The sequence below is a fragment of the Syngnathus leptorhynchus genome, chromosome 6, assembly GCF_054491065.1.
Source record: "Syngnathus leptorhynchus isolate UIUO chromosome 6, UIUO_Slep, whole genome shotgun sequence".
NCBI classification, from domain to species: Eukaryota; Metazoa; Chordata; class Actinopteri; order Syngnathiformes; family Syngnathidae; genus Syngnathus; species Syngnathus leptorhynchus.
This window is the reverse complement of record NC_141200.1, coordinates 13,884,235-13,894,539: the sequence shown is the minus strand read 5'-3', so window position 1 is coordinate 13,894,539 and position 10,305 is coordinate 13,884,235. Positions and strand designations below refer to the sequence as shown.

General features: G+C 39.5%; 1 protein-coding gene and 3 non-coding genes across 4 annotated transcripts; all 4 read right to left on the bottom strand.

Moving 5' to 3' along the window:
* Positions 1-257: 257 nt before the first annotated feature.
* Positions 258-9,092, bottom strand: dkk3b (dickkopf WNT signaling pathway inhibitor 3b). The gene is made up of 7 exons (XM_085914043.1): positions 8,874-9,092; positions 8,464-8,565; positions 8,297-8,377; positions 1,687-1,779; positions 1,020-1,164; positions 494-644; positions 258-432 (listed from the first exon to the last, which is right to left on the bottom strand). The coding sequence occupies exons 1-7, from the start codon at positions 9,066-9,068 to the stop codon at positions 408-410; spliced, it is 792 nt and encodes a 263-aa protein (XP_085770169.1). The 5' UTR covers positions 9,069-9,092; the 3' UTR covers positions 258-407.
* Positions 5,289-5,362, bottom strand: trnai-aau (transfer RNA isoleucine (anticodon AAU)). The gene has a single exon. It is a non-coding gene; the product is annotated as a tRNA-Ile (tRNA).
* trnai-aau (transfer RNA isoleucine (anticodon AAU)) lies at positions 5,596-5,669 on the bottom strand. The gene has a single exon. It is a non-coding gene; the product is annotated as a tRNA-Ile (tRNA).
* trnai-aau (transfer RNA isoleucine (anticodon AAU)) lies at positions 5,919-5,992 on the bottom strand. Its single transcript has one exon. It is a non-coding gene; the product is annotated as a tRNA-Ile (tRNA).
* Positions 9,093-10,305: the final 1,213 nt, after the last annotated feature.

Sequence of the window (10,305 nt, the reverse complement as noted above, 5' to 3'; positions counted from 1 at the left end):
GAGCGTGATCTCCGTGAATTGCATTTGAAAACATTTTGTTGTCCTTTTTATCCAGTCAAGACCAGGAAACGGCGACGTAAAAACAATAGAGGTATTAAAAGCAGTAATCGAATCCTAAAATCGATCATTATAATTTAAGGCAAAATGTTTGAAGCAATTAGCTCAGTATGAATTTCTTATAACACAGTGCCTTACTAATAAAACATGAGTGGGCCCCTTAGTGTTCAGTCGTATCCTGTCAATTTCAGAGGAAAAAAAGAATCTTATATTGAGTCTTTGCATCTTTTATTACAAATAATACATATTAAAAACAATTTTGAAAAACTTAGTTGCAGCCGGTCGGTTGTTTGGTCAGTCATCAATCACTACTTCACTGTTGCTTGTATTTTAGCTACTGCACTTCTGTCCTATGGCCCACAAACAGATCCACGTCTGTAAGAGAAGAAATATTTAGGGAGCATAATTGAGGACCGACGTCATTAATTGCCGTTACCCTTGAGGTTGGCACTGCAAGTCATTGGCACATGGGCAGTAGTCTCGAGGACCCTCCTGGTCCCAGGCAAGCATGTCCATCAATAAATTGGATCGGTTCAGACAGGCCTCCCCCTCTCCCGGTTTGGGATTGCACACAGGAAATAAAAACTCTGGACAGAATAGAGAAAGGGGTAGACGACAGAAAGTCGGCGTTTTCAAACGCCTGGATTTCAAAATAGTTATTGTACAAAATAAAAGTAAAAAAAAGAACCAATGAGAGAAAAAGTAGCACATCTGGAATGCGTCTTGGAGTTTGCATGTGCTCCACACCCTTTTCTACATTCATTCCAATATGCATGCTCGATTTTCTGAACTCTAAATTGCCCATAGCTGTGAATGTGACTGTGAATGCCTGTCTTTGCCCAGTGTCAGTGGGGGGAAAAGCTCCTGACCTTGAAAAAAATATGTGGCAGAAAGTGTGTGGCTAGAACAGGTTCCAACTTTCAATGTTAGTCTTGGAGGAAGTCTTGGAGAAACAAGGTTACCTCGTTGGAAGGCGCAACAGAGGTCCATTCTGCAGTCATTCTGACCCTGACAGATTGTTCCCTCTGTTCCCTCAGTGGCGTTGACTGTACACTGGCCCCAAACACACAACTGACTTGAGCAGCACTCCTCATTCTTTGTGCAGGGCTAAGAAGGGAAAACACATTCAGATTTGCAAAACAGTAATGCAAATACAGTATTTTACACAACTGAGCTCGATCCACGTACTACTATTAGCCACAGTGAAATTTTACAGATGACGTTAAGAAATGAAAGGAAGGAAAGGAAATCACGTTTCGCAATCAGTATATATCAAAATTAGAATTTCACAGGGCCATCGTGATGGACTACATTTCCACAAGGGCTGGCACATAATGGGAGTTAAATTGAAGTCATGAAATTACAAGTCAATCTGGCTTTGTGTGTCTTAACATGTGAAGAAATTGACAATAAAGCTGACTTTGACTTTTGACTTTGACTTTGATAACTAAGCTTTCGATTGTTGATTTGATCACGTGTAAATGTGTGCACTTTAAAAGATGCTTTAACTTCTCAGTTTGTGTCTGTTTAAACCTCAGCAATCACTACGCAAGTAGCCATTTTTTCATTTGTCACTTAAAAATAGGCATGGTTACTGAACAAAAGAAAGAAAAAGTAGAGACTTCCCACCATATCTGTTGGTATGCATGGGAGGCACTTGGAGCTGTCAATCCCATACTGGCAATACTTCAGTTCACCACAGTCCTCGTCCACCATGCACTCCTGTGGTGTGAGACACACATAAAATCATTGATGGGAAAAAGAAATCAAGCGTGAACTTTGCACTACTAATCTCTATGCTGTTTTTTAGCACAGAATCCTCAAATCTTCTGCCTCAGTCTCCATATACAACCTTGATTAAGATAGTTAGTTCTTCATTAATCATTCGTCATCATCATAAATCATCATAAACCAAAATTACACCTTTCCTGGGACGACATAGCTACGAGGTGCAGGTGAGTCTCAGCTTTTTCCTGGCAGCTCAAAACTGAAGCAAAGACCTGATATGGGGCATCTTCAGTATGCCCCAATTCAGGTCTCAGGAACTCGGAAATTTTTTTTTCCTGACACCATGATTTGTGCCTTCTTCTCTCACCAATCTCTCAACAAAAAAGATTCAGTGTACTGCAGACTTAGACTTAGACAAACTTTATTGTCATTTTGTCTGCACAGGGTGCATACAAAACGAAATTCCGTAGCAATAATTGTGTGAAGGCGATATTATTATTATTATCTATTATTATTATTATTATTCTATTTTATTCTCCTCACTTTTCTGTCCTTCTTCTTCCACACAATTCAACCCATTCACTCCATTCCACTTTTCACACATTCCAAATATTCACGAGGCAAGCATGTCCATCAATAAATTCTCTCAGATTCCGCAAAATTCCGCAAAATTTCCGACAAATTTTTCCCCATTCATTCTCAATGGCACATTCAACATTTCACATTCACGTCGTTCCAGTTTGAAATTCACATCATTCAGCACATTCACATCACATTGGGAAAGATTCTCAACATTCCCCAACTTCCCACTTCCCAAACATTCCGCATTTTCAAATTTGAAATTCCACCAAATTCCCCAAAATTCCGTTTTTCACCTCTAGTTTCCACATTTTTCAACCTATTCAACCCATTCCAACTTTCAACTCTTCATATTCTTCCTCCCTATTCCCCAAATTCCCACTTACCATAAATTCCACATTTTCAAATGTGAAATTCCACCAAATTCTTCAAAATTCCACCAAATTCTCCAAAATTCCGTTTTTCACCTCTAAAGGCTATGTTTATCAAGTAATTCAACTTGTTTCAAAATCATTCCGCAGTATTCCCCAAAAAGTTATTCAACCATTTCGCCTTCACACGCAATTTCCCCAGAAATTGCAAATTCTAGTTCTTAATAATAATTTGTCGCTGTAATTAATTATTTCATCACTTGGATCTGATTTTGCAACAGTGTGCTGTAATTCATTATCTCATCACTTGGATTTGATTTTGCAACAAACACGGACATTTCTACATAAAACACATTTGCAGCAGATAGCACTGCTTCAGAATTACAGAATGGATTTTAATGCAGATAGTGAACACTTGTACAAAGTTAACACTAGTCTCTAATTTTATGTTATGCACCTGAATATCATCAGAGGGTACCGAACCTTCCGTGTAACAGGATGTATGAACCCAATAGTAGACATGGCAAGTGGACCAATGTTGTTCATGTCATCCAAGCAGATAATTTTATAAAAACATATATTTTGCCCACCTCACTTGTTCAGTCAATGCAAAGGCATTGTATTTTCAACAAGCCTCATTTTCCTTATTCAGCAGCCTAGAGCGTCCCTCAAAAAAAAAAAAAAATCAACTTAGCGTTAAGAATAGGCTCTCACATCCTCTTGGATGGGGCAAACCAAACATGATTGAGAACCAACCAAAAATATAGGGGAAGTCAACCCCCAAATTTTCTTTACAATATGATGTTGTACTAGTCTAAACACGGCATTCTGATTAATATTGTGTTTATGGAATATAAATTAAACAGGCAAAATCTAGCTGTTTTTATCCATCTCGAATTTGGACAGGCCTACTATCTCTACAAATTAATGGGTGTGGCGACGAAGTGGCGTCATTGCCGGCGCGACAAGACAGCCCCGCTGGTGTCCAAATTTACGCAGCCTTCGACAACCAGACCTCAAATCTGGCCTGGTTTCTATGGAGACGGGCCGTGAGTTAAGGCTATGAAAATGTGACCTTCGTAGCTTTCATTTTGCCTCTCTTCTTCTACGGATTCCTACCCGCTTCTCGACGTTTAATACGTTGAGCTACCTGAAGACTGGTTTAGAAGATTGGTCTAGCAACGACACGCCACTTGTGTCTGGAACTTCAAATGCTCCACCGGAAACACTGAAAACGTGAACAAGAGCTTTTTCATCTTCGTTTCCGACAGCTTGGGCGAGTGGGCGTATCAAGTGGTTTAAATGCATTGCTGTAGTAGAAAGTGGAGCAATGTCGGGGTCACGAAAGTCTGCTCCGAAGCCGTCACAAATATATTTTCTCACAGCCGAGTAAAAATAAACGAGTGAATCAAAAATACTTACCCATGCAACAAATCAGAACAAATATGCATTTCTAAGATACTGCTGGCTAAATGGCATCTTTATACATGTCGATATATTAACCATAAACCTATTTTATGTGTAACTATTGGTCAATCCACAAATTCCAAAGTACACAAAACCTTGTACTTGAGTGCTTTATTTCTTAAACTGGCAGTTGTGTTTATATGTTCTGAGTTCCTAAATAAATATTTTTAAAAGTAATGATAAGAAACAAGCCCGTTGCCATGGAAACAAAGGCCAGTTTCAAGGCTGCATTCATGGGTCTCATCACATGCCGTTGAGTCGCTCCAGAAATTACGTCATGTCGCCTGAAAATCGGCCTTCTGAGGATGCAGCCTGTGGATTTGGACACTGGCCATATACCACGTGATGAGACTTCAATGAAGGACAATCTCCACCCACTAAGAACAGTATGTTCAAGTGAGGACTTTTGCAACATTTCTGTTCTGGTAAAGCTCAAGAAGTAAAGAGATAAGCCCATATGGGGTCAAACCCATGACCTTGGCATTGTTAGCAGCACATTCTAACCAACTGAGCTAACAGGCCACACCCTACTAGGCGTCTGGTCAACCAATGTCCCTAAAAGTCCCGCCTTGGTTCTAATGTGTAACATTTATTGAGAGGAGAGGTGAAGCAGTTTCTTTTGGTCTGCTGAAGATAAAACCACATACCAAGTGATGAGACCTCAATGATGGACAACCTCAACGATGGACAACCTCAACCCACTAAGAACAGTATGTTCAAGCGAGAACCTTTGCAACAATTCGGTTCTGGCAAAGCTCAAGAAGTAAAGAGATTGACCCGTATGGGGGTCGGACCCAAGACCTTGACGTTATTAGCTTCACGCTCTGACCAACTGAGGTAACAGGCCACAATTTGGTCTGCATTTGGTCAACAAATGTCCCCAAAAGTCCTGCCTTGGTTTAAAATTTTAAAAAAATTTCATGAGAGGAGTGGTGAGGGATTTTCTTTTGGTCTTCTGAAGATAAAACCACATACCAAGTGATGACACCTCAATGAAGAACCCACTAAGAGCAGTATGTTCAAGCAAGGACTTTTGCAACATTTAAGTTCTATCAAAGATCAACAAGCACACGTAAGCTAAGAGAGTGGCCCATATGGGGGTTGAACCCATGACCTTGGCGTTATTAGCACCATGCTCTAACCAACTGAGCTAACAGGCCACACCCTCCCAAGTGTCTGGTCAACCAATGTCCCTAAAAGTCCCGCCTTGGTTCTAATGTAACATTTATTGAGAGGAGAGGTGAAGCAGTTTCTTTTGGTCTGCTGAAGATAAAACCACATAGGAAGTGATGAGACCTCAAAGACGGACAACCTCACCCCACTAAGAACAGTATGTTCAAGTGAGAACTTTTGCAACATTTCAGTTCTGGCAAACCTCAAGAAGTAAAGAGACTAGCCCATATGGGGGTTGAACCCATGACCTTGGTGTTATTAGCACCACGCTCTAACCAACTGAGCTAACAGGCCACAATTTAATCTGCGTTTGGTCAACAAATGTCCCCAAAAGTCCTGCCTTGGTTTAAAATGTAAAAAAACATTTAATGAGAGGAGTGGTGAGGGATTTTCTTTTGGTCTTCTGAAGATAAAACCACATACCAAGTGATGAGACCTCAATGAAGAATAAACTCAACCCACTAAGAACAGTATGTTCAAGCGAGGGCTTTTGCAACATTGCAGTTCTATCAAAGATCAACAAACACGGGTAAGCTAAGAGAGTGGCCCATATGGGGATTGAACCCATGACCTTGGCGTTATTAGCACCACGCTCTAACCAACTGAGCTAATAGGACACAAGTTGGTTAATGTTTGGTCAACCAATGTCCCCAAAAGTCCTGCCTTGGTTCTAACCATTGAGAGAAGTGAAGCATTATCTTTTGGTCTGCTGAAGATAAAACCACATATGAAGTGATGAGACCTCAAAGACGGACAACCTCAACGCACTAAGAAAAGTAAAGTAAGAAGAGTGACACAGATGGTTTGATAATGTTGTTGTAATATGATAGTTATTTAAAATATACTATATATACCGTTATATGGGTCTGTGGTATAATTAGAAATGCAATTTGCAACGGGTCCGACGTCAGCATATGTGGCACATAGGCAGCATTGTTTACATAAAGCACGATCGATAGATTTAATGAATTGGAGCGACACATATGGTTTGATAATATTGTTACTATATGATAGTTATTTAAAATATACTTTATATATCGTTATATGGGTCTGTGAAATAATTAGAAATGCAAATCACGACGAATCCGAGGGCGAGCGTAGTCTGCATTGTTTACTTAATAGACGATCGATGGATTTAATGATATGGAGTGACACAGAGGGTTTGATAATGTTGTTGTATGATATGATAGTTATTCGAAATATACTTTATATATCGTTATATGGATCTGTGGTATAATTAGAAATGCAAACAAATAAACAAATAGTCCGACGTCAGCATATGCGGCGCATACGCGTACTGCAGCATTGTTTACATAAAGCACATCGATGAATTTAATGAATTGGAGTGACACAGATGGTTTCATAAATATGTTATTTATGTAATACTTACTTGAATAACTCTGAATGTTACGTCAGGCCCGTTCTCAGCTCCTCGTTTGTGTATATGTTACGTCAGCATACCGTATTGTTTAGCCTGTTGTTGCTGGTTCATGTCTGTTTTCGGTGTTGGATTTTGACAAATACATTTGCCCTAAAAGTGCGACTTATACTCCGGAGCGACTTATATATGTTTTTTTTCACTTTATTGTGCATTTTATGGCTGGTGCAACTTATACTCCGGAGCGACTAATAGTCCGAAAATTACGGTACACATAAAACAATTGCAAATATATTTGTTGACCAGATCATGTTAAAATAATCATCTGTACTCAGTGAATTTCCCATTTTTTTTGCAGCATTTGTCATGAGGAAGTAATAAAACATACTGAAAACTATAAGTAAGGGCCAGACAACCCTGTAATTACCTCAATATGGTAATTACCTCAATATGGTCCAGACAAATGCTACTGGAGTTACTCATATGTGCACAGGAGCACTTATCAGTCTAGTCAAATATATATTTCCCAAAAATAACTTATTGATAACTCATTAGTGAGTAGAACAAACTATTAGAGCTCTGCATCGTCATAATCGTCACCGGTCTTTGACTCTCTCTCTCTCTCTCTCTCTCTCTCTCTCTCTCTCTCTCTCTCTCTCTCTCTCTCTCTCTCTCTCTCTCTCTCTCTCTCTCTCTCTCTCTCTCTCTCTCTCTCTTCTCTCACTCTCTGTCTCTCTCTCTCTCTCTCTCCCGCATGCACGCACGCACACAGACACACACACACTACATAAAATATTCAGCACTGTGCGAGTTAAATTCCCCCTTGAAGGGATTTAATGTGCATAACAGAAAACACCCGATCGCAACCATGCTGGCTGCCTGTTGACAAATGATGAAAACAAAAAACATCTGGTGTGTTAGTTAATGCAGTCACAGTTTGAAGCAGCCTAACCAAGAATCTCTCCCAGTCGATGACATTTGGATTTAAAAGGTCATACATCAAGCACTGTTATAAATACATTTCTGGTCTTTGCTCTTCAAGGGAAGCCAACCCCCAAATTTTCTATGTAATAATATGTTCTGTGCAGCCCAACTAATCGAAACACAGTGTTCTGATTAATGTTTCGTTTGTAGAATATGAATTAAATGAGCACAACCAATCACGGCTCAACAGTTTTCTGATGCTGACCCGTGATTGGTTGTGAGAACTGTTGACCTGAGACAACTGTGATGTCAATTTCAGTTGACAGCAAGTGGCAAAATGCCCCCCCCCCCTTAGACGTATGAAAACCGGGTGAATTTTGCTGCTTAATTTATATTCCACAAACGCAATATTAATCAGAATGTCATGTTTACACTAGTGGGGACACGTAAAACCTATTATTGTAAAGAATTTTTGGGGTTGACTTCACCTTTAAGTCTGTGTCTTTGGGAAGCAAAACTGGGATTCCTTAAGACTTAGTCAGAGACCATTGCTGAACTCGATTGCACTGCTATCTCTTTGTCTACATTTCCAAGACAGACAGGTATGCTGAAGACTTACATGATACACATTGTTCCAGTTGCCTGAGATCTCCACAGGGATATGTGATGATTCTGTCTCTCCTGTTGTCCTATTAATTTTCTTTGGAAAAAAAAAACAAAGAAAGAAGAAAAATATATTCTCTTATACTCTTTAGTAGTTCTGATACTTATGGATTTAAGAAGTACCTTGTCAGTTTGAATGGCTATCGCTGCATCTTTTGCAGGCTTCGTGTCACTGTGGTGATAATGATGATGATTTTCCAGTGACTTGGCACTCTCCGTTGTTATCTGAGAATTACAATTCACTTGGAAATTGCATGCAACAAAAATGCCAGACAAAGTATAGAATTGCCAAAAATACTCATAGCAAAAGATGGGCCCCAGTGACATTGATACTTTAAATACTTTAACAGCGTATTTAATACTGAAGTTGATTTGCATTGATGAAGACATTGTGTGCTATCATATTTTTTTGCCCCTCCGGTTATTTTAACAATGTAACTAATAGCAAATGAGAGTGCAGAAAAGCAACAACAACAAACTTTGTCCTTCAATCGTTTCAAACACAATAATGGCCATATTATATTATGCAAGACCTGGTCGACGGCATCTTCCAGTAGATTTTGGGTATCTTCCATTAACTCCCCCACTTCACGGAACATGTCGTTCAAGCTGACAAAGCCTTGCTCCTGGACGTCCAGAATGATCATTGCCCGGCTCGGCACGACTCCGACAGACGCCCACAATAAACACAAACGGAAAGAAAGTGAGAATAATGCATGGCCGGACATTTCTGCCTCTTGTGAGTCCACGGAGCGCTCAAAGACGAATGACGCAGAGAGCACCGCTGCACACAGCTGGATCGGTTTTATTTGGAAAGTCTGAGCAGGATTACGAATTTGCTTAAATGACGAGGATCCTTTTTTTTCTCCATGGAGGGGCTGCACACAGCTATGGAATGGAGATTTTTATTTTTACCTAAATAGTGGGACTGCAAAGTGAGTCGAAGTACAATGAACGGATGATCTGCAAATAAGTACATACTTTAGTGTTAGATCACGTTTATCTTTTCCACACAGTTTCCCATACGTATATATTTGTTATATTTTCAGTGATTGGCTTACATTTACAGTGAATGAAGTGGAGAGGCATCTCCATATTATCCAACAGATGGCGCTGCCCATTCCCATAAATGCCTCGTAACGAGTGACGTTATTAGTGATTACAACGATCCCAAAAAGCCACACATACTTTTTTTTATTTTTAAGTGTGGTACTAATGGTTTATTTTTTAGTGCCACCCAGTGGTGAACTAATACACTGCAAGTACTAGAGTTCCACGCGTGTGCATTTTGAAGCGCGCCTACTATGGTGCCTCAGAGAAACCAGAATTTCTAAGTCTACCACCAAATTCTACAGCAAAGTTGCAAACAAACGTATCCTCTCAAATACTTTGAATTTTATGTAGCAGAACGATGGTGGTGAGAGAGATCAGTGACCCATGTAGTATAATTAATGATCACTAAACCTACGTTTAGATGAATAACAGTGATGTGATAAAACATTAAATTGCATATGACTAAAATTAACTGGTTTCTAATGAATAAACATTAAAAAATCAAAACATTCTACACACTGTCCCTTTTAAAACCTGGGAGGCGATCGACTTACCAGATGACCCAATATAACAGTTTCAGTGCTATGCAGCAATCCACTCATGTTTAAATCACATGACAGGAAGTAGAGAGCTTTCCAATTCTTTCCTGATAACCCAGTCCAGACAAGATTCTACGGTTAAACAGATTTAACATGACAAAAAGTGTTTCTTCATTTTTTTAATTACAGCAAAGTACCTTTTAGTACAGTAAAAGATGGTGTCTCTTTCATTGTGTATATGAAGACTTACTAGTTGAAATCACATCTGTTTGACCTTGTGATGTGATATGATGCAATTTCTACTTTTTCCCCAATCGTGACAGCTGTCAAACAATGGAAAGTTTTGAGGACCAGGGGTAGTGAGGAAATCCGA